The sequence below is a fragment of the Pseudopodoces humilis genome, chromosome 1, assembly GCF_049639895.1.
Source record: "Pseudopodoces humilis isolate 2021_Gansu_Grassland_sample_001 chromosome 1, ASM4963989v1, whole genome shotgun sequence".
NCBI lineage: Eukaryota > Metazoa > Chordata > Aves > Passeriformes > Paridae > Pseudopodoces > Pseudopodoces humilis.
In genome coordinates, this window is record NC_142200.1 from 30,623,958 (window position 1) to 30,649,165 (window position 25,208).

Below are 25,208 nucleotides of genomic sequence, written 5' to 3' on the forward strand. Positions count from 1 at the left end.
AAAAATTTGGACAACGGAGTATGTGAGGAGAAAGGATGAGGAGTAACTTTCTTCTTGTCACTCTTGATTAGTAGAGCTGCTCACAGCAATTATTCATACATGGAATGTTGGAGATATCTCTCTTTCTCCTCCCACCAAGAACTAATTTTATTGTTTTGGCCTCAAGGGTCCACCCCTGCCCCATTGCACAGGAACTTCCAGGAAGTGCAGGCTGGACTTGACAGAAAAGAGAAAGCAAAGATACACCAAAGAACAAACAAAGGCGCCGGAAAAAAAAAATGGAGGAAAAGGGCAGAAACTTGGTGTGGCAATTGTGTTTCCATGCAGGACTCCATTCACCCACCTACTCAAAATAAGGAAGTTGTGGCTATGACAGAAGGTTGGCTGCCTGCTCTTCCCCTCCCTGCTGGCTCTGCTCTGCCCACAGGAAGGGATGAGCTCTGCTGCCCGGTGTCTGGACCAGGCTCAGCGCTGGACCAGGCTCTGCACTGGACCAGGCTCAGCACCCACGTTCCACCCCTCAGGCTTTCCAGGGGTTCTGAGGAGCCTACTGGGGACCATAGACCTGGCAGGGGACATGGAGAGCTGCTGGATGGCAAGGCCAGGCTGCAAGGAAGCACATCCTGCCTGTTTGGAAATGTTTTGCTTTGGAAGCTTTCCTTGTGTGTCCTTAATTTCAAGGGTGGCTTTACTGCATTCTATGTTCTGATAATCCTAGCTGCAGGTATGCAGTATCTTCCTTCTTGTGTTACTGCTTTGGTGCTTTTTAAAAAAGGTGGTGCAAGTCTGTCTCAAGCCTTTGACTGACTTGGAGATTCATCACAGTCAAAGTCTACTTGCACTTTGGTTTCAATCCTGAAAAATGGTTAATGCCAGTATTGCAAAATCTATATAAAAGCTTCTTTCAATGGCCACCACTTGCAGAAAAAAATAGAGTTATACATAAAAGACTCTTTGTCTCCCTCATCAATTTGACCCTGGTCAAAACTTGAAAAAATGAGATTTTTCCATAAGACTTGTGATGCAATTAGTGGAAGTTTTGAGTCTAAACTGCCTTTACAGTTGAGTACAGTTTATAGTTTACAGTTTACTCAGACTATGGCTGCTTGCAAAATTTAGGTCAGAAAAACAAAGATATATATTTAGGGTAGATATTAATTTCTTTCTCTTGAATCAGGACCAAAAAAAACAACAACAAAAAAAGCTATGAGAGGTATTCTTACAATGTAAATTAATTTTATTCAAAACAGATTAAAAAACCTAACAAAGCTTGCCTAACTACATGAGGTAGTACATGTAGCAAAAGAGAAGGCAGAATATAGGATTCTGAAATATGAAGAATATGAATAAGTTTACAAGTTGGAGTGAAATAAATTCAACAACAGAAACAAAATATACCAAAAATAAAGTTTAACAGCTTTTCAGTCTTAAAGCACCAATACACTTTTCATAGAAAGAAACATATGTATCACCACTACATGTTCTTCATGTACCAGAATATGGTAAAATTAATGTACCAAGCTGTTCGCCATAAATGAATTCTTTAAAACTGTGAAGCAACAAATGACATAATTGCCACTTGGCTTCGTACCACTATACTTCCTGGCCTGCAGGAGTACTTGCCAGGTCACAAGGAGCAAGGTTAGCCTTTGTTACCATTTTCTTTGGTTTTTTTGAACATTTACTCTCATATTAATGTTTAGCATATTGATAACATGTATAGCTCAAGGCTACAAGCTTGCAAAATCTTTTGTATGCGTACAATTCTACATTTTTTCTGAACCCAAATTTAGGTAAATTGAAGGAATCACATGGCAAAAATAAAGCATGAGATTGGGCAGAACTGCAGGCTTATTCCTTAATTTCAGGTTTCTGCACTTCTCAATACAAAGGTTTTATGAGATCCTTCAAGGTAATCTATGTCTGTTTCACACACCCATCCCAAGGCAGTGGAGTATCTGTGAAGGACTGCGCCATAATGAATTATGGTTATTTGAAATAAAGAGCTTAGCAGCATCCAATAAATATTTTATTAATCTATTTTAAAAATAAGAGACATGAATGGCCCAGTCTCTTAAGAATATTTTGTAGAGGAAAGCATGCTAGCATGACCCGGGGCTTCTTCCTATATTTCATATTTCACATTTTATTTCAAAATAGGTATTTGTGCTTGTTGTGATTAGTGTGAAATTGAGAACAATCTAGCTCTTAATTTATGCTTTCATGGCTAATGTTACTTTAGCTCATCAAAAAGTTATATATGCTTTTATTTTACTTTAAGGCATGATTGATGTTATCAAAATACTGGGATGACTTCTTTTATGAACATTGAAAATAAAAACTCAGGCCTCCCTCTGGTATAGTTTCAAGGTTACTGTTAGTGGCATATATAAAGCACCATATAATAATATATTCAGATGAAGAAAACAAAGAACATTTATGAGCTTTGAATTAACTGTAAAGGAGTAACTGCTAAGAAAATATAGCAATATTTAACACAGGATTCAAAGTATTGTTATATATCATTATAGATTTTCAAATTAATTTTTCTCCCATGTTTATTTTTACAGGTTTTTTTCATTAAGATTTATATGTAATTTAAACTTTTTGGTGGAAAGCAGTATACATCTTCTGTACAATAATGTTACAGCTTTATACAAATTTTAGGAATCACAAGAAATGGCCTGTATTAATCTTTTCCAAGTGCTCTGGTTTCACTTGCCTGTTTTATGTTTTACGTGCTAGATTCAAACAACAGCAAATACTCTGAAAGCCTTGCTTCCTGGAGGATTCTGTAAACTGAAACATAAAAACATTTCTTATGTTATTTTTAAGACCATAAAACTCCAATAACAACTTTTTTTAAATTTTTAATTGTTGATTCTAGTATCTTGCAGCACTTCTTGTTACAACTCATAAATTTAGCTATCTAGGATTTCTTTAAAACTGCTACAAATAAAAAATACATATATTTCAGATTGTTTTTTTTTTTTTTCCCAAACAGCTTAATAGGAACAAAATACAGCATTAGAAAAAATCAAGTAATCCTTTGTGATGAGGGGTTCTGGTTTAAAGAGTTGAAGCAAAATACAAAAAGTGTTTTGAAAATAGAGAAAACACACATCTTATGCTTACTATTCTAGCAACTGTATTTGGAGAGAACTTGCAGACCCAGGAGATCACTTGTTTGCTAGTTGCCTATACAATGAAGAATAGATTTCTACTGAGACCTAATGCCTAAAAAATCCAAAGCTTTCTGAATGGATAAGTATCTGGCTTCAAAAGAAAATAAACAAAAATACCCAATTCCAAAGAAATGTTGTTAGAATAAGTATTTCTGCCTTAAAAGTTGGACCAGCACATCCTATTTAATGGTCCATTGTCTTTTCCTTAGCAAACCCTGTCTGAAGATTATCTGGGAAGGAACAGGAAATGGAGGTGGAAGCAAGGAAAGGCACAACAGACCAGGTTGGTTACAACAGCATTAGAATTCATCGTCTTCTGCTTCACAGAAAACTTGCATGGGACTCTTTTCCAAACTGCTGACTTCCAAAACTTTACTAAGATGATTTATATGCAAATGTATGTGTATTCATAAATATTTTAAAATTTGTATTTATTGATAGTATATAAGATGTATATTAGATATAAAGTATAAATAATGATCAAATTTGCAACATTCTTCCTGTCTGCCTCTCTACTCAAGAAGATTTATATGGAGAGCAAAAATGTCAGTAAGGAAGCTCTCTAAGGGAATTAAATGATCACAGAGGAAAGTAAAAAAATATGTAAAATAAGTTACCCATTGAGCAAAGAAAATCTGTATTTTACAAGCTTCCAGATTTGAATGGTCTGAGAGAGAGAAGAGATTCTCCTACCCACAATAAAGAACAAGATAAAAATGCTCAATATTTTCCTACTTCTGAGTTTCCTGCAGAAACCTTTTGAGGTTTTTTCCTACTCAAATTTCTTGAAAAGACTATAGTCGTGTTAGATAACAATCTTTTTTAGTCTAAGAAACAATCTTAGCTTTACAGGACAAAAAGAGTGGTACAATATTTTTAAAGTGATTTCTCTTTCTTCCTTTAGAACCTGGAGAACCCTTTTGAGGGTTAAATTTAATCTGCAACATCTAGCCATGTGTTATCATCACACAATGCAAAAACACACTCAATACAGCTAGTGAAATTTCACAGCATCTTCATGTCTTTCAGAAAAACACTGTTAACAACCAATTATTAAAAAAAAAAGGATGTCAAAAATATGTTTAAATGGCTGTGAATTTTAATGTTTGTGAGTATTAAGTATGATTCAGGATCACTATTTTGATACCATGTAAATCACTAATGAGTAGTTCATCAGGAACCAATGAACCTGCATCATGGATGTAAATTTTTAAAAGCTCCCGAAGGAAGAAAATGCCATTTTCTTATTAAATATTGTGTTAGTTGCAACAGAACCAGCAGAGCAAACAAGAGGTTTACTTTATTTCATAAGCAGCTTTTCAGGGTAATGTATGAGCTTAGAGGAGGCAGGCACCTCCACTACCACAGCTTCTCCAAAGTCACTGCAGCTGCTGTTACACAAGCTCTGTAAATCACCCCTTGTGGCCTGTTTGGCTTCTAGCACTGCCCCAGGGACAAACAGACACAGTGCAAGACTGTGAACCTTATGGAGGTCAAGAGTAAAGTGCAATCTTTGCAAATGGGCCCGGTACCTTTCTGAATAGATCCCATTTTGAAAGGAAGCAACATAGACTTTTCTTTTGTCTACTGGCATCACATCAACATAACCGCCCTGGTTTCGGACCACACCAGCGTGCACTGCTGCCCGGCAGATACTGGAGATCTGAGAAGGAGTGAAGAGAAAGATCAGCTTTGCATTCATCCTTTTGTTTCATCATTTTTAAGAAGAAGACAAGTAGAGGCATTTAAACCAAGTCTAGGAAACATAAAATATTTATTGCATGACTAATTTTATTAGTCTTACAATATTTAAAATCAGCTTCGTTAGGAAGTTAGGCCATTTTATAGGAATTCAGAAAGAGATTTCAGATCACTTTCACCATGATGTGAAAATCATTTATTTCAGGCTATTTCAGTTCAAGGATCAGGAAGATGTTTGATTCTTCAGTCTTTCAAAATGAAAGGATCTATCAACCGAAACCTCAAATATCAGTGAAATGATCCATAATTAAAGGGAGTATCAGTTTTCTATCCAGGCATGGGTAACCACTAAAAGCTAATTAAATGAAGGGTATAATGTGAGCATCAGACAGAAGATAGAGGTCTAACATGAAAGTTCTCTGTGAAGTTAACAGCACTTATAGCTGCTTGAAACTTCTATTTTCTGACCACGAATTCCCCTCATGAACCCATGAGGAATAAACAATATCCACAGAAGGAATTCTCAGTGACAGTCTTGATAACGGAAATTTAAATAACTGATTTTAACCTGCAGTACTCTATTACTCTTTCAGCATTTTATTAATTGGCAGAAGAATGAAACTTCTTAGATACTGCAGAAGGTAGGTCCCTATCTTTAAAACATAGCATAACAAAGTGCAGTTCCAGCTTCAGTGTATCTCCCCTTATAGACAAGTTTTTTTGGTGGGAGAAGTTTTCAATGCAATAGGTTTCTCCACAAGCAACCTTAAAAAAATTAAGCCAATATACATATAAATAGCTGGTCAAACAGGTCATGACTTAAACAAAAACTGATTTTTTTTCCAGTTATAATTGGAATAATTTATATATGTTAACATAGCCATTTTCAATCTCATTTTGCTATACAAAATCAGGAATTTAAAATAGCAATGTTTTTCCTACTATCATTCTAAGCACAGGACTTGCCAAGTCTACTCATACATCATTTGTCTTTTAACATTACAATATTTAAAGCAGTAAAGATCTGAAATAATTTATGCAAATGATCTTTTGCAAAGATGCTTTAAAGTTTTTCTTTCCACACTGATGGGCACAGTTTGTGAATATGTCAGACAGGATACTATTTATGCTGTTCTGTTCTTCCTCCCAAGGTTTCAAAACTTTTTTTATACCCTGATCGCCAATAGATGCCTTATTGTTAAGATTATAACACCCCTTATTTATCTATACTGTGGAGCAGCTAAAGAGTAGACTGGTCATGAGCAATTTTAAATATCCAGGGGAAAAAATGGGCTCTGCAATACAGGATTACAGTCAGAAGACATAAAAGATATTTACAAGGAATTAACTACACTGAAGAACTAGAATACTAGTCATTCTATTCATTCCTAATACAATAACACAGCAGTAACTTCATTTTCAGTTCCCACTGGAGATATAAAAAAAGGCTAGAGGTACAATTGGGGAAAAGAAAGATCAGCTTTTTCACCTCTGTAATAGTAACCAAAATGCTACACCCTTTACATCACGAGATAGGGATATACCTTCATAATCACATTTGAGCATGGCAAAGATACTGGCTGTTCCAAATTGTTTGGAAGTTTCTAGTCAAGTAAAAAAGGAAAGGAAAAGTCAGAGGATGGAGATTTTGACAGAGAGGCTGACTGGAAACTATCTCCATAGTTTGGAGATATATATATTCCAACTATATTTGTTGGAAACTATCTCCAGCAAAGCATGGGGCCATTGTTAGGGCTGGCACCACAACTGGACCAATCAAGTATGGCTGGGCCAATGCACAGCACTCCAAAGGTGAAGACAAGACACTTAAATGGAATATGTGAAAAAGGAGATGTCAGAAAACTGGGCTTCATGAAGCCGGCTCAGAGGCTATTTTCAGATGAAAAATAAACTGGTATTCTAATGCTAAATTCCAGATGAGACTGGAGAACAAATGCATATAGTTTTTGAATAAATGAACAATTAAGTGAGTATAAATTCATAATTATGAACTAGTTTTTAGGAATAGCTACAAATAAATGTATATAGTTTTATAAACATATACAGAATTTTCTTTTTTACAAAGCATTATTTATCCTTCTCTCTCAAGAACTTCTCATTGTCTTGAAATAAGACTATTAGACATGCATCTAAATGGCATCAGATTCCAGCAGTGATGCAACAGTATTTCCAATGCTCAATATTATGTCATCCAGATCACACTTACTTGAAACACTAAGGCAGGCCTCCTGTCGATTTAAGCAAAACAGGATTTCACTAAGTCTATCACAAATTTCACCATATTATTTGCAGTTTATATCAGTATCCTTGTGTCACTTTCTGGAAAACTTCAAAGATTTGGGGTTGCTTCTTTAATTTTGATGAAGAAATTCCAAAGGATATATAAGGCAGTATTTTTAAGTTACTATGAACCCTTCATACAGCATTATACAGCCCTGCTTTATTACCTCCTGTCCTGGGTTGATTTAAGCAAGTATAAATTGTATCCCCATTCGTCCACCTAACCCAGACACAGGTTTTGTATTCTTAAAATTCCATCTGAGAGTAAAAGTGAGTGGAAAAGAAGCACCGAGTCTGTTATCAGAGACTGTACTTGCTCCCCCCGCATCGGGAGTTTTGACTACAGCACAGACAGACAACAAGACACAGATCGCCTTGGCTTTCCAACTAGCCGGAGCAGAGAGGTCTTCCTGGACTGTTTTCTTTCCCTTTTTGAAACGAATCGAACCTGCTCTGGACTGGGGACTCGGGGGAGCACCGGGAGCTTGCACCCGTGGACTACCGGGAGCCCAGCCTGGGCAGCGGCATTTTCCAGCGCCAGAGGGACTGATAACAGAGCGAACACCCACAGGAAAGAGACCCTCTGAAGTTTGTCATCTCTTCTGAAGGGCGAGAGGTTTTGTAATTTGATATCATTCATTTTTGTGCTGGGTAGTGCTGTGCCTGTGAAATAAACAAGTTTTTTCCACTTCTCTCAGAGAAATCTCTTCCCGAACCGGTTGGGGGGTGGGAGAAAAGGGCCACATGGGTTTGCTTCCCGGGGAGAGCCCCACTGGAGGTTTTCTCCCAAATTTGCCCTAAACCAGGACACCTCCTTTATTTATTTATTAGGAGTGTGAGCACTCCTAAACTTGTTACTACTTTTAACAGGTCATAGGATCTGAATATCAAGTCAATTATTTTCTTTCTTCAGATATTCAACAAAAAACAGTATCTACCACAGCATAGCATTAGTCTACAAAGACATTTAAACCACAAGTGTCTTTAACATATCATTATAAAAATATGGAGATAATTAATAGCTTTCTACATCATATTCTCTATATTTTACCATAGCAGAAAATTATGAATACTTTTACAAAAAGTTTCAGGGAATATTTCTATATATGGTTATTGAAACAAAAATTAGTATGACCAAGGTCCTCAAATGGTATAAAATTATATAACTACATCAAACTCTTTAGATAAAAGATATTTGTTGGTCTCTAGACCCTGGAAGAACTAAGGTAGACACACTGAAAAATTCAAATGAATTCTGCTCTGCATATACCTATTTATGTCCTTTACCACTATACTCTCTGTACTACAAACTATTAAAAACATAATCAAGAACATTCAGTGTAAATATTTACCCTGACAGCATCTGAAGTTGATAAGAAGACTCCCATCTCTGTTTTTTATCTGTATTTTTGTCCATTTTTTCCTAAAAGCAGTATGGCTGAACGAACACATTTCTATATAATGGCAATGAATAGATAGTACACCTAAAATAATTTTAAAGTATACCTCTATAACACTAATTAAAGTCACCTGGGACTTCAGCCAAAGAAAATACATATTTTGAGATTTCCTCCTGTCAAGGTTAAACACAAGCACATCTTCTTTATCCTACAACAGTCTCTTCTAACTCACTGGGAAACTTTGTCTGTAGCCCATAATTGCAATGACAGAGCTGAAAGAAAATCATCTTCCACAAACTGGACTTGCATTGAATCTATTTTCACTGCCCCTTTTATACACCTTAAGGGTCCAGTTCACAAATCAGTTATCTTTCTAAACTGGAAATACTATTCACACCCATGATACTGCTTATGGACAAGAGCATTTTCAGGACAAGACAATTACTCCTGTAATCTAATGGACATCACTTAGTTTCAAAATGCTGAGGAGTAAATATTTGCATATTATTTACACACATTTCAAAGAACTGGAAAGAATTGAAAAATCATTATTTGACTCAGTTGTTTGCCATACTACACTTTTATGACATCCATACGACTGTTAAACCCCAGAATTTACTGCCAAAAATATGAACTGCTTTCTCTGTTATCCTGGCTTCTCCACAGAGATATGACAAAGGAGGGCATAAATTAGAAATCTCTTTTCAGACTTTCTACCCACCTCAGAACTAAACATGCTGCAGAAAAGACAGGGGAAAAAAGTTGACTAACAAACAGAAAAAAAAAGTCTGTTAAAATAATATGACAGTGTGAGATATTTTACACAAATACAGCAAAAGACTGTTGCAAATACTTAGCTATCCACAGACAGAAATATTCAAAATAATGTCACTGTGGACATTTATTTTATAGCAATATTTTTTTGTATAGTCTGACAGAAATTATGGTTGCATCAGGATCTAAAGTGCAAGGGTTTAAATGAGTATACACTGCTAATGTTGAACAAATATTGAACAGTGGGAATTTGATAAAAAATTTAAAGTATGGGTCCAGAGACTGGTGATACCTATAATGAGTTTCCAAATAACTTTCCATATCTTCAGCATCTGATGACCACTAACTTAAATGGGAGCCTCTGAAAAAGAACTTTTGAAAACATTGTGTAAAACCATCATATGCAGGAAAGCTATATATCAATATTCTATCTTATAGTCACATTATAATTGTTTTCATGGAATTTTGTATCTCATTTTTTAACACAATGTAAATCCCTATACTTACATCAGAATAAATTCGTGTGCCGATCACACGAGCGTAGTGTGGATTTGCCTGCATACAGTTGTGAGGACAATACACCCTGAAAGATCAAAAACAAACCACACACAGTTAAGAAGAGTATCAGAGGATTAATACATCATGTTCAATGATAGCATTATTAAGTATAAATCAAGTTGATTGTCTGTACATATGGGTCCATAATGATATTTAAAAGCTGTCAGTTTCTGAGGCTTTGACCATACAGGTGAAAGCATTGCTGATGTGTTGAGGTTCATAATGAAGTGTTTAAAATCATACTTTAACAAGTCTAGTCTTCCTTCCTTTGGATGAGCAGATGCTGTTCTTGTTCAGCATAGGTGAGGTAAGTAGTAAAGTCAGTGAGAAGAGAATCTGTTCATTATTCTATAATTTACCTGATTCTAAGTGCCCTAAACAAAATGTACAGTCAGATACCTTCTCAGAAGAGGCAGATTTGACTGAGGACCTGCTTTGATGCTTTGATACTGATGACCTGGTGACACAAGCCAATTTAGCAATTTATCATGAAGCTGAGCATTAGATACGTGGCTAGAATGTAAAACACTGGAAAGTAGTCAGACTCCTAGCTGATTCTGGGAGGTCAGAAACCTTCTAAAACAAACCCTGTCTTTATTAATTTCATTTTGTTAACATTTGAGGAAAACTTTCTCTGTGATTCATGTCTTCTGTAGCTTCAAAATGCACAGGAAAACCATGTGGGAACCTAAGAGTAACACAGAAGGTGTCAGCATCTTATTTTCTAACTGTGAAATGCTACAAGGAAGAACCATCAGCTGACTCTAGGTCTACTCTGAGCTATTTAATTTGAATAACAGTGCCACCCTACATGGGATAGCCCTGGGCAAGTGTTCTTCTCTAAAATGTTATCCAGGCTCCAATCAATATTTGGTAAGTCAAATCACTTGGGCATGCTAGAGTCTTGCCAGATGGGTAACTAAAACATGCTGATAAGAGTCAGGAAATATATTTTTGTCAGAAGGAATCAAGAAGTTGAAGCCTGTTGAAGACCTGCTGATTTATGAGTTGGAAGTAAGAGGGAAAAATGAGGTTGTGTAATCAATGCCATGGCTGATTACTGCTTGTAATTCCCAAGAATTTAATTTTCAGAATTAAGAGCAGGCACAGACTCTTGAATAAATCACTGCCATTGTGAAGTTCCTTAAGTTGACACATCAGAATTTTTAACTTTGTATTTATTTTTTCATTTTCCTAAAGACATAACCCATTTTTCTCTTAATGAAACTAGCTCTAGCTTTTAGTAATGAAAAAAAAAAAAAAAAAGAGAAAGATGGAACATGAAGATTGTACCCATCCATTCCTGTATTCCACTCCTTAGCTTCCTTCTCCACATCTTCCAGCTAGAAAGCCAGGAGTCATAGCCAAACTGCAAGTGAGTCCATGGACCCAAGTGCTACACATGAAGGGATGTTTTCCTAGCAGTTTTGGCTTTGTACTTGTTTCCTGTGTTGGCTGTAGGATTGCTATGAAAGTAATCCTGTGGATATCTTCAGCTTAATTTGTGGTAAATCATGCTACAGTGTATTTACCTTTGACTCATCTATGGTTTTAAGAACTGTTACCAAATTCCTTTGTCAAAATATTGCGGTACAGGCACCTTTTGAAGAGTTAAAACACAGGCTTCAAAGAAATGGCACAGATATTTAAAACCAACCTGCAGACCAGACCTTACCTAAACCACATATATTAATTTTTTTTTTATCCAGTTTCTCCAGAACTGCCATGCAAATTGGTAACTTCTATGATAATTATCTGAATTTTATCCTTCTATTTTATCTGTTTAACAGGTAAATAAATTGAAATAAAGCGTACTTTGTCCAAGGTGTATATGTATAGTAACGGACAATGAAAAATGCAAATGCACTTTTATTAACAGTCTTTAGTGTAATAATTTCACTAAGATTAGCAACAGGATCTTAATGAGAAAAAGAGATTTTTCTAATGAAAAATCCTGCAGATCATCTTTACCTACTTTGCCTTCTGCTGAGTCCAAAGACTAAAATATCACTTGAACATTTCTGACTTCATTTTTACAGCTACTGTTGACTCCTTTCTCAACAACTTAATGTAACTTAAAATAATTACTAAGTGGCAGAAAACAGATCAGCATTTTATTAACATTTTATGAACTTTACCTTGGACAGTGTGAGGCTGGCTTTTTAAATGGGCACAGTTGCTCCACTGTGGTTTCACAGGTGATAGCCTGAACTGAAGAAAATAAAACAAATACAAGTAAATGTGTGATACTTAGAAAAAACAGAGTAGTGTTGGGCTTGTAAGGAATAAATACTAACCTGTTACTTTAGACACAGTGAAGGAGTTAGCAGATTGGTATTTTCTGAAGAAGAAATATTAGAAATTATCAGTAAATAACATATTTCAGTGATTTCTTTTAGCTAGAATAATTTGTATTAGAAAATATGGAAATAAACCCAAGAGAAGGTCCCCAGTCAGTTTTTACTTACTGCACCCCCTTCTCCCCAGATGGGAATATATTTATTGCAATGACACATTTACTTTGTACACCCAGTGAATCTGTTTCAAAAATAGGAATGTGTATTAATCTCTTTCAGGAGTTTAGTTTGCTAAGAGAATGCATGATAGGAACCAATTAAGCAATATATTGGTCCCTCATAAAATAGCATGTGGTTGCTCAGAAGCTTTCATCTGCCAGAAGAACTCATTCACCTTTTGCTAAAGGTCCGTTCCTATAAACAACTGCAACACTGAGAAGAGTTTCTCCTCACAGCCTTTCTGAAACATTTCATTAAATTTTATTTTTGGATCTTGCATCTCCTGTTATCATCAGCATCATTAAAAACCCAGGATAACATGTAAGAGTTCTTTTTTAACCTGTAAATATATGACACTCAGATGTATCTGCTTCCTGTTGGTATAAAAAGTCAGGTACATAGATTATGTTGTTTCATTACAAATTGATGAATGTTTTTATTTTATTCCCCTCATCTTCTATTTTCTTCCTCTTTTATCTCCTGGAATATGTCTCTGATTGTGATATATTTCATCTGTAACAAAGAAGCTGATGGTGCCTTTGGCACCCATAAAGTTACTTATTAAAAATTTAAAAAAAAACCCAACAAACCAAGGAAATTATTCCCTATTCACCTTTGGAGAAAATTGTCCCTGTGGACTCCACTTTTTGCCTGCATTGGTTTATTTGCTTGTATGAACCATCAATTTCACACTGCTCATTTATTGGATTCAAATTTGTTTTCACTGATGTAGCTCAGACTTCTGTGGCCCTAGCAGTGTCAAAAAGTGATGCAGGAATATGTATTCTATTATTGACAAACTTGTTGAGACATTCAGAACAGTACTCTATCCTAAGAAATTTCAACTGCTGAAAAAACATTGGTATTAGCAATCCTGATAAGAAATCAAAGGAGCTGACATTTGCTGTATGCTGCACTGGACAATTTTCTGTATTCTCTATTCTGTTTTGCAGTAGAGATGAGATTCACTTTATTTCATTTATTCTTGAGTAGATTAAATAGTAGTTTATGCAAGGCTCCATCTGCAGAAACTGGTGAGAGTCAGGAAGCTGCAAGATATCCCCTGCCTTATTGAAGTCTTTTGAAGGCTTGAAACTTTGGCAAATAATCTTTATTTATCCCATAGCCAAAATAACTCGCCCTTAGTTCCAGTTCTCAGAGGACAGGTGCTAAATACACTATGCAGGCTGGACAATCATACAGTTTTGTTCCATATAGCATAGAAACACAAAGATTTCAGCTGATGGGAAATCAATTGGTTCCAGTTCAGAGAGATTTTATAGCTTATCTACTCCTATATTTGTAAGTAAGCTGGCTTCTCATATGTTAGCTCTGTTATAATCAATATCTACTTCTCTCCTTGTATCAGAGCAAGTATCAAGCAAAAAAAAAAAAAAAAGAGAAATGTTTGTCTCTATCTTCATTTTTAGGCAGGTAAATCAAACCAGAGTCAGGTCATCAGATGACCCAAAGAAACTGATTGATATCAATGCATTAAGTGCTACCCAGGTAGACCAAACTATAGGCCACTGAATTTAGTCTGCCATGTCAATGCTCCTCTCTATGCTGGGTTAGACATATCTGTTGAAAAGAGAAATGATGACAGGTGTCATAGCCTGTGTCATTTGTTTGCACAGCACAGAGTGAAAGCACAGCCTCTGATGATTACCTATCTCCTTGACTCTTGGGTTTACATGGAAGCTAAATGTATCATTCAGAAAAATTCTGTTTTCTTTCAGCTCAATATTACCCCTATGAGCTACACATATGCCAGTATTACACATGTACTAACTCTAGACAGAAATAAATACATAAAATAAATACATACATAAATTTTTAAATACAGCATAGTACACATGCATACAATAAATACAGAAATATAAAGCTCTAAAGAATACATTATGATATAGTGAAGTTTAATTTGCAAATACCAACAATATCATAGACTCAAATATATTAATATTGATGTTTATCTATCATTGGATAATTACATATGAAACAGCTAAGCATTCTCCATTTCTGTGTGTTGCTTTTCTCAGTTTTTCTTTAGCATGTCTACAAGTATTTGGAGCTGCTTTCACATATCAGTCTTAGGGAAGGCACCTCAGAAGTGCAGTACACCTCCAAATTAAGTTTCCACAGTATGGAATATTATTCTATCACCAGCCAATGTAGAAATTGTGTAAAATATTTGTGCAAAATGTCATATGTAAACTTTGGAACTGTAATGAAATTACCGAACCGTACAGGAAGAGGTGTATTTTCTTCTTCTTCCATACGCACACTACAAGAGGGCCATTTACAAACACAACCTTTTAATATTATTGCTTAACTGTCATAGATTGCTCTGTCCATGTCCAAAACACATAAAATATTCTGCCAGTATGTGCTAGCTTTTGCCAGTAAATATATACTCTTACCAATTAATTAACTGAATACTCCCAACATTATTCAACTACAAATGCTAACTTAGTGCCTGAGTCATCCTGTACATTACTTAACCTTCTTTCCCATTATTATTGTGCCAACTCTCTGTTCACCATTAAACACTGGCTAAAGCTTCAGAATGAATACAATATCTCTATATCTACATGCCTATTTATAGCAATTTCATATTCATTATGACAAAAAAGCATAGCAAAATGTTATTAAAAATGTGATATATTTCGTATGAAATAAAAATAAACAGATGAACATAATACATTTTAATTATTTTACATTTTACATTTTCATTTTTAATTTTATGAAAAAACTTACCCAATTGACTGAACACCATTTCTGTAAGACTTGATAAAGTAATTTTTCCTCCCTTGTCTAGTGACATCAACCCAACCACCTTCATTGTCTAGAATGCCATAATGTATGGCAGCTTTACAAATACTGGATTGCTGAAAAACAGAGCAGGAAAAGCAGATCCATGTCAGACAAAAAAGCAGGTTTTAATGACAATGTGTCATTAAAAGCTTGGTAGAGAGTCTCCTATGTTTGACTTGGTTCATATAGGTGTTATTTCAAGCAAATAAACCACCACTTTGCCTTACTCAGAGATAAACTATTCTCATTTTCAGTATACTTGGTCACAATAGCTGTCATTTCCTATGCTGTTTTCCCATTTGTAAATGGAATACTCTCAGCTAGTATTAAGCTTATACATAAGCAGGCCCATCTTACTGAAACAATTTTTACAAGCACACTCACAAATTGCTGTACTCCTCCTTTAGTTGCACCTTCACGTATTTGCATGTAAATATGTGGACAGAAAAAGTTCCACTTCTGTGTATGTATAAATATGGAGTACATTTGTACAGTACACACAGAATAGCAGATGCATATTTAGGTCATCTATGCTTTCTTAAACATTTGGTGCAAGCTTTTACTTTTGGTGAATGCTGACATCCTCAAAATCTATTTTTAATACGATTTTAACTAGTATGCCTACAGAAAAGACATTTCATTAAACACTGTACTGGTACAAAATCCAATTTAAAAGTACTTACCATTTCATAATGTACACTTCCAATAACTTTGGCTTTGCTATCCAAACAGCCAGCAGGACACTCATACCTAAGAGAATTAAATACAACTTGGTTTTAAATCCTGGGATTACAAAAAGTGGAAATATTCCAGCTCACGTACAAATATAGCCTTTCAGAAAAGTCTCAAAATGACAACTGTAAAATTTACCATACCTATTGCAAGTTGTTCCTTTGCACTGATCTCTTAGCCTTACTTCACATGAAACAATCTGAGCTAAAACAAGCAAAAAGCAAATTCACTGCAATGAATTTGATACTAGATAATGCAATTTTGTTGACCACTTGCACATCAGGTAAATTCCTTACACATTTGCTGTGTGCTTATCACTTCATTTTTCTCACTGTCATCAGTGCCTGTGGAGGCTGAAGGTTGATGTGTTCTTGGCCGGCTTTGCACAGTTTCATCCTGGACCTTGGATCGCTGACGTTCAATCTCATTGGTTTCCTCTTCTGGTTCATGGGGGGAATAAGGTCTTTCTGAATCCTCTGTGTCAGAAAATGGGTTAAAAAAAAAAATACAATCTCTCAGGAAAAGAAAAAAAATATCAGTTTGGAATGTAAATCCCTTACCATGTTTCAGTAAAATTGCTTTGTTCTCATAAGATGGTGGACAAAAGGAAGAAAGCAAGGAAAACTCTCCACTACTTCATAAGATGGAGAACTCAAGATTAATAAAACACCTCAAGCATGTTTGTGATAGTGAGAAAAGTTATACTTTTTTTTCCCAGCAAATGTAGCACAATTGAAGTATGAAACTGCTCTTAACACTCCTGTTTTAATATTTTTATGCCATCAGAAAACCAATTCGACAAAGAAAATCTCTGTTACACGTGGGCAAAGTTTTACCAAGTTCATTGATATCATGCAATTAAAGCTTATTTCATAGTAACATACACATGAAAATGAGACCCTTCTATTCATATATAGTGAAAATAATTCTGAAACGCTCATAACTGTATCTACATTTCTTACTTAGAAGCATAAGGAAGCTATTTGGGCACACACATGCAGCTTTATTAATTAAAATTGCTAAATGGGTTGTTCACAGGGTAGAACAAAAAGAAGTAGCAGCTTCATAATACGCTGTGTTTCAATGCTACAAATGCTATTTCAAAAATTGTAAGTTAATAATCATCCTAGCTGACATTTTCTTTAATTACTAACGTCTTCTAGCTTTGTTCCTGATTTTTCACACACACCACAGGACCGTGTCACTGAGATAATGTTTCCCTACAAATGACTGCACAGACTTCCAGTGTAATTACAGAAAGGCATATAAAGAGCACACAATGAGTCTCCAAATTTGTGAGAACAAATTGAAAACCCTTGAATCAGCACTTATCAGCAGGAGTTCAGCGCACTCCATTCCCTCTGGCAGAGCTCAGCCCCACGTATCACAAGCACGTATTCCCATTCATCATAGCAACGTAGGGCATAACTGGTCTTTGGGCACACACATAATATACTTTATTCCACTATGTTAAAGCACAATAAGGAAAAAAATCAAAAGAAAAGTTACATTTCTATTCCTGTTTCTAGTTGCAATGGTGAAATAGTACATACCTCTATAACAAAGGTTTTCTCTACAACCTCCTCCAAAACTAGGGGGACATGCAGAACAGGGACGGCCGGGTTTATAAGGAGCATGACCCCACCAGTTACCCCTTTACAGAAAAAAATAGCAAAAAATGCATTAATCAATGAGTGTATTAATGTATTAATATTAAACAGCATTTAATATATTGAGAAATAAATTATGAAAACCAGCAGGCACATAGACCATAACATTGTTCTGATATTTCCAAGCTGCAAGCAATAGGATGAGAGGAAATGGCCTGAAGTTGTGCTAGGGGAGGTTGAGATTGGATACTAGGATGCATTTTTCACTGAAAGTGTTGCCAAGCACTGGAACAGGCTGCCCAGGGAATTGGTGGAGTCACCATCCCTAGAGGTATTTAAAAGGTGTGTAGATGTGGAACTCAAGGACATGGTTTAATGGTGAACTTGCCAGCGTTAGGCAACTGGCTGGAGTCAGTGGTCCTAATGGTCTTTTACAATCTAAATGATTCTATGATTCTACACCAAATACACAGGATCTCACTGAGAAGTCCATGAAGCAAAAAAATTAAAAACTAACATAAATTGCTGTAAGATCTTTTCAGACTTGCATAGCAGCATAAGACAAAATTCCTCCACTTCATGAGAACAGGCACCACTCTCTCCTAGATGAAATATTCTATCAAATTTTACCTTAACCATGGGCTTCCTGTTACACCTTCCTTTAAGTCACAGTGAGGAGATAACTTTATTTTTCAGAAAAATATCACACTATAATAAAGGTCTCTGATGCTGTATATGCACTAAAACACAGACCAGAAAACTGAAGCACCAGAGATCTCACAAGAGTATTTGTGCAGCTGAAGGCTGTTTGGGAACAATGCTCTATTTTGTAACAACAGTACAAAAACCAGAAAATCCAGACTGATTTCCTTGCAGATTATTTCCTGGACTATTATAAAGTATCTTGCCCCCTCAAGATATTTTTGGGTGTCAATGTACTTACTTAGGAGAATAATTGCATACAAGATAAACTGCTTTTGGCCAAATCTGCCCCCAGATGTTCATGTTATGACACAAATTAATTGCACAGCCAATTCTGCTACTTGTAGCCCAAACAACCTATGGAAAATAAAGGAGGAAAACATGAAAACCAAAGATGATCAACTTAAAATCAAAATTATCACCAATATACAAAACTCAAATTACCAAAGTGACGTATTCCCCTCTGTTATAAATGCCTCGAAGTGGCCTAATTACAACTGTCAAAAAGCCATTCAGTTATGCCCTTATTAGAGTGAAAAGTTTCACCTTGATGGAAAAGATATGGCTCTCATTTTATACAAATGCTCTAAGCATATATTTGAAAGTGTCTCAAAACATTTACAAAACATGATCTGAAGAACTGATTCTTGGAACCGCAATTACTTGATAATTGTGAGTTAGAAGTTACGGTCCTGTGTGCTGGAGTTCCACTACAACCTAAGGACCCAGAGGGGTTTGGATTGGTTGGACTTAGACAATAAATTATTTTTCAGCAGTAAAAGGAGGTAACAATGGATAAAAACATTAACAAAAATACTAATATACTGAATAGACCCAAGTAATGGATTTTAAATGAACATGCTTTCATGCACTGCAATCTAAGGTGGCTGTACTCTTTTATTCACCTTTTATTGCAGATCTCAAAAATAATCAAAATGACAAATTCTGTAATGTTCAAATGATAAAAATATGACAGGTGTTGAAAATCTATTCCTTTAAGGTAAGACAAATTTGTAGATCTAGCAAGATTTAAGAGTTGAAAGAGATAAGTATTGTGAAGAACTAGTACCACAAAAAACTGTGTATATGTATTGATCTTGCATGTAATAGTAAATGTAATTACAGGTTATAGACACGGTAAATAAGAATAGAGAGGTAAATTTATTTTAAAATTAAGTATGACTGTAAATTATGCTAGTAAACAGAAAATAAGTGTTTGAAAATTGATAATTTTTAAGTTTTCCAGTGTTATATCAAAAATCATATGTGGACCATAGTATAATCTGAAGATCATGTATTTCCCATTCACTGAGAGCATGAGTGGTACCCCTGAAAAAAAATTCAGGCTAGATACACAGATTTCACAAGTATGAAATAAATGATCACTGTGTAATTTTAAAAACTTCCTGAAGTTAAAACAAGGTCTTAAAAACTAGTGTTTGATCTGAGGGATTCACCTAAGTAAAGTTTTTGGTTTCTTTTAAATGAGCTGTTTCTTCAACATATTATGGGAAGGGCTGTCCATATTATGCAAAGCGCACTGAGCAGTAACACTCAGTTTAACACTAGGGTTTGTGAGCTTTTTCCTCAATCCTGCTGATATTTATAAAGATGAAATCTAAATATTTGTAATACCTAGTGCTTGTAACTATGGAGTCTAAACAAGCCCTTTTTGGGCTTTTCTGCTGTGGTATTTCCTGCGAGTTTAGTGTGCTTTAAGTGTCAGACAGCAACCTAGCTGGAAGTCTCTGCCACTTTTCCATAGGTGATCAAAACCAAGCACACCTACATACCTGTGTGTAATGTGTACAAACAGGACCAGAGCATCTATATGGACAATATGGATTGCATTCATGAGGATGGGGATAAGTGAAATCTCTCACTTCATCATACCATGCTTGGACATGAAATGTTGGAGGTCTGTACCTAGGAAAGCCAGTAGCAGTGTATTAGATCATTCAAAAGTTGAAGCTTCTACCATTTTTCCTTTCAATAACAAGCTAATTTTGTTAGATTTTTAAAAATCTTCTACCTTCCCCAGTGTGCCCCCAGATTCTGTCCAATTGATGGAAGAAGGCTTGCTGGTCCATGCTCCCACAGACAGGCTTCAGCCCATGACTCTGCAGATCTCTCCAGTTCTGTGTCCCATGTCTGAAATTTAAAAGAAAAGAAAGGGAAATCCTCTTAGAGATATTTGGTGTGTATCTTATTCTTTTAAAAATAAAAAAAAATCCATTTTTTTAATTTTTGAAGTTTTTTTTTTTTTACTGAGGCAGAAGACCGAAAAGTAAGAATTGAAAAATGTGTGTTGCATTTGTGTTACATAAAAAGGAAAAATGCTTTCACCAGGAGAAAAAAAGTTTTAATCCCTTCACAGCATTCCCTTTAGAAACCACGTGCAGCCACACTGCAGTGAATAAAGCACAAATATGAAACTGAAAGGCTTAGTTCAACTTTCCAAGCTAAATTGAGTGCATTTTCTGTCTTGTGAGATTGTTTCAGTAATGGGCATTTTTCTTAACCGAAAGGATATTATCCAACCTGCTTTCAAACAAGGCTTTATTTAGTCTAAACTAATAGTTTATGTGGAATGAATGAGACTTCCTCTTCCTTTTCTATAACCACCTTTTCTTGGAATAATACACAATTAAAACACAAAATATGAGAACTAGATTAAGGTTCATTGATTTTATGGATAGGTTGGCATCCATGATAGCAAATAGGCATGCTTAGAAGTTCAAAAAAAGCTTATGAATTGTTGTTTATCCTTAATTCTTATTCTTTAAGGGAGATGGAAGAATAGGCTTGCAGCTGAAAGGCAAATCCAAGATTCTTTTTTTCAAAAGCATACTAAGACATACTTTTTTTTTAAAAAGTCATACCATACTGTGAATGCATAGTTTTTATGCATTAAACTGGGGTTTGCTCAAAGCGGTCCATCACTCTAGCCCAAAATATCCATATTTTTTCTTGGCTTTTGCAATTTCCTGATAGCTGCAGAAACAGTTTCCAGATTCCTGACTCTCTAATACCAACACTCAGGTTAGGAAACTAGAATATTTCCAGGAAATAATCACATCTTGATGGAACTTGGAATATTTCATCATACATTCAGACCAAATTTCAAAAAGTGAGACTATGCTATTTAAATAACAGTAATTCAATATTTCCAGATCCAAATTCCCATGCAGACACTGGAGATCATGTCTACTAATTTTTGGCACAGATGAAAGGTAGAAAACTCCTCAACACAGACAAAGATTACACAAATATAACAGACAAATTCCATGTGCTAAAATTTATTTTTCTATGGATTTTGACATGCAGTTTTCAAATTATTAATCGGATAACACATTAAAAACAAGTATGTCCTTGTTTATGCAAGACCATTATTATGTAAAGACTTTATTATCATTCAGTTTAATCCTAGAATATTTGTTCTAGCTTCTCTTCTTCAGAAGTCTCTAATGTATTGGAAAGCATTTTGTCTATTATTATTAATATTATCAGCAAATAAACAATTTACAGGGTATATTTTGACTCTCAAAATACAACCTTTATTTTGACAGAAATAAACATATAATAATGACAGAATAAATCTTTTAACCCACTTATGGATATAAAGACCACTGACTTTAGAAAACTGCATGAATTTTCCATTCACTCTCCTGGGCCATTAATTCTGTGTCATAAACCATATTTACTTTTTTTTTTTTTTTGTAATCACCAGAAGAAAATATTCTAATTTTAAATCCTGAAGTCTTATATGATAGTTTGTATAATTCTCTTCCTCTTCCCATTAGCTGTCACACCACCATAAAATGTTCTTCCCTATTGTACCCATTGTAAAAACACATGAAGATTAACACACTTCCTCCACATGTATACTTTGTTCATATAAGCTGTAGTAGAGTTGCTTCATCTTCTACCATAAAACCACCAGACCACAATATTTTAATATAAAAGCCACTACAATTCATCTTTGTTGCATATATTGTATGATATTAAGTCATCTAAAAATCTTATAATGTGTAAATTTAGCTCTTAGGATGAGCCAGCCATAAAGTTAATATATTTCCCAAATAATTGCCATTAAGAATGGTTTTGCCAACTGGACTCCGAAACACAAATTTAGAATAATTTAGACTTAATGATAGAACAAAATTTCGGCACTTGCTCAGTTTTAGAACTTCCTACCTCCAGGGCTAGCTACAATTTCTTATCGCTCTTATGACCTTCAGAAAGCCAGAAGATAATCTCTTGTAAGGCATCCCCCTACATTTTCCACTCTTAAAACAGAAGTCATGGTTAAAGGAATTGTACTACTGTTCTATTTTTCTCACCTCACCAATTTAAAAAAATATTTTATGCAGCTATTTTAACTGAAATAAGAATACTGGGTTTTTTTTAAATGTTTAGAGCTAGGCAATCAGTAGCTGCTTGAATCAACTCTTCAATCTTGTGAAATAGTTACCTTTAACAAAATTTTCCTTAAAGAGTAATGAAAGCTGTGCATGACAGAGCCATCCAGAACTCTGAAAGAACAGCTTTTTGATGAAAAACTTAAATTCATCATCAATCCTCCCAACAGATGAACACCCACACTCTAAGTACTGTTGAAATTGGATATGGTCTTCAAAAAAAATTGCATCTTCTTTAACTGTTTCCCTGCCTTCATCCACAGTATAAAATATTGTCTTTACTCCCTTTACCTTACCTAGCCAGATAAGCACACTTCCCTCTTTCTAGACCTCATCATAATGCACTTTTCTTGAAGAAGCTTAATTTCTGATTACCAAGACACAACTTAATTTCTTTCTCATTTTAATCACTTGGAATAAATATCAAAAGTGTTATGTATTCAGGTGTAAAAAAATCAGTCAAGTGTAAACTGCACTATAAAGAAAAAAAACTCCTTAAGTGGGCTTATTTTCTCATCAAAACCTCCACTTCTTGAAATGTCTTAAATAGAAGTTAATTTTTTTTTAAAAAACACACAACAAACTCTACTAAGGAATGAAAATTTTATAAAACATTCTGGAATAATGTCCAAATGTCCCAGTTCCAAAGAATTTTCTAGAGATTAGAGTCACTTTCTTGATTATCAGAGGCTTCAAAGAAAAAAATGTGAATAAAGCATCACTAATCTCCTACATCCAACAGACTAAAAAGAGATAAAAGTGCTAGAAGACCCAGTTACTTGTGTCTCCAAGACCTACCAAGACAGAAGCCAAAAATCACAAATCAAACTCATGTAGAAATGAAAAGGCGTCCCAATCTCCAGGATGTCTATAATGACCTTCAATAAAAAGAGGAAAAAAATATTCAAGGACCAAGGATGACTTTCCAGGCTCAAGGATGAGGCATCCTGATGAGCAAGAAACCAGGCAAAAGGAGCAAGAGACCTGTGTGGATGAATAAAGAGCTCCTGTTATTACTCAGCCATAGCCAGGAAATACACAGGAGATGGAAACAGGGCCAGGCCACTTGGAAAGAATATAGAGAGGTTGCCAGAGTAAACAAAAATGAGAGAAGGAATGCCAAGGCCCTTCAAGAATGTGGTCAAGGACAACAAGGACAAAATGAAGGACTTATTCAAATATATCAATAACTGTTACTAGATGGAGGGAGGCCCTGGTAGCAGGACCCAGAGAAGACAGTACTGAACACCTCTGCATTGGGCTTCACTGACAAGACCAGGGATCTCTGATCTAGGAGACCAGAGTAATGGAATCAAGGCTTTCCCTCTGTCAGGGAGGACTGGGTTGGAGAACATTTAGCCAAACTTGACATCAACAAGTCTATGGGCCCTACCAGGATGCATTGACAAGTGCTGAGAGACCTGGCAGACACAACAGTGGGGCTGCTCACAATCATGTCTGAAAGCTTGTGGATGTCAGAGTGGTGCTTGAGGACTGCAAAAAATCACGTCATCCCAGCCTTCAAAAAACACAAGTGAGGACCCAGGAAATTACCAGTCAGCCTCACCTCAACCCCTTGAAAGGCAATGGAGCACCCCATTCTGGAGGCCATCTCTACCAATGTGAGGGACAAGGTGATCAGGCATAGTAAGCACAGATTCTTTAAAGGTAAATCATGCTTGACCAACCTGATTTCCCACTATGATAAGCAAACTACCAGGCATGAGGGGAGAGCAGTGGATATCATCTACCTTGACTTCAGCAAGGTATTTGCACTGTCTTGCACAACATGCCCATAGGCCAACTCAGAAACTGCGGACTGGAGGAGTGAACAGTGAGGTGGGCTGAGACCTGGCTGAACAGCAGATCCTAGAGGGTTGTAATCAGTGGCACAAGGTCTAGATAGAGGCCTGTCACACATAGTGTCCCCCAGGATTTAATAGTGGACCCAATACTAGTTTTTTTTTATCAATGACTTGGATGAAGGGGCAGATGTCTTCTCAGGAGGTTCATTGAAGACACAAAGCTGGGAGCAGTGGGCAATACCCCAGAGAGCTGTGCAGCCCTTCAGAAGGGCTTAGACAGGGTGGAGAGAAGAACCACTGAAATTCAGGAAAGGCAAATGCAGATTACCTGGGAATAATGACTCCAGGTTCGAGGGTGCCAAGAGACTGGAGCCAAGCTCTTCTGGGTAGTCTCAGGACAAGAGACAACGGGCAGAAACTGATGCACTGGAAGTTGCACCTGAACATGAGGAATAACTTTCCTGTGTGGATGACTGAACATTGGAACAGACACACCAGAAAAGTTGCACAGTCCCCTTCATTGGAGATATTCAACAATCATCTGGATGCTATTTTGTACCATGTGCTCTAGGATGACCCTGCTTGAGCAGGGAGGTTGGACCAGATGACCCACTGTGGTCCTTTCCAACCTGACCCACACTGTGATTCTGTAAATGGTATCACAATCCCTGGTGCAACCACCAGGAAAA

The 25,208-nt window shown here is 35.9% G+C and overlaps 1 protein-coding gene across 2 annotated transcripts in view; it reads right to left on the bottom strand.

The window, feature by feature from the left end:
* Positions 1-1,375: 1,375 nt before the first annotated feature.
* Positions 1,376-25,208, bottom strand: part of CRISPLD1 (cysteine rich secretory protein LCCL domain containing 1) — a 37,739-nt gene continuing 13,906 nt past the window's right edge. For both annotated transcript variants that reach the window (XM_005517081.3, XM_014253872.2), the window contains 13 exons: positions 20,326-20,444; positions 20,087-20,219; positions 18,535-18,650; positions 17,535-17,635; positions 16,278-16,457; positions 16,125-16,185; positions 15,933-15,999; positions 15,193-15,323; positions 12,217-12,260; positions 12,058-12,130; positions 9,869-9,944; positions 4,718-4,848; positions 1,376-2,799 (listed from right to left, as the gene is read on the bottom strand). In XM_005517081.3, the coding sequence (XP_005517138.2) occupies positions 2,748-2,799; positions 4,718-4,848; positions 9,869-9,944; positions 12,058-12,130; positions 12,217-12,260; positions 15,193-15,323; positions 15,933-15,999; positions 16,125-16,185; positions 16,278-16,457; positions 17,535-17,635; positions 18,535-18,650; positions 20,087-20,219; positions 20,326-20,444 (1,284 nt within the window). In that variant the 3' untranslated portion in view covers positions 1,376-2,747. The remainder of the gene's footprint in view (positions 2,800-4,717; positions 4,849-9,868; positions 9,945-12,057; positions 12,131-12,216; positions 12,261-15,192; positions 15,324-15,932; positions 16,000-16,124; positions 16,186-16,277; positions 16,458-17,534; positions 17,636-18,534; positions 18,651-20,086; positions 20,220-20,325; positions 20,445-25,208) is intronic.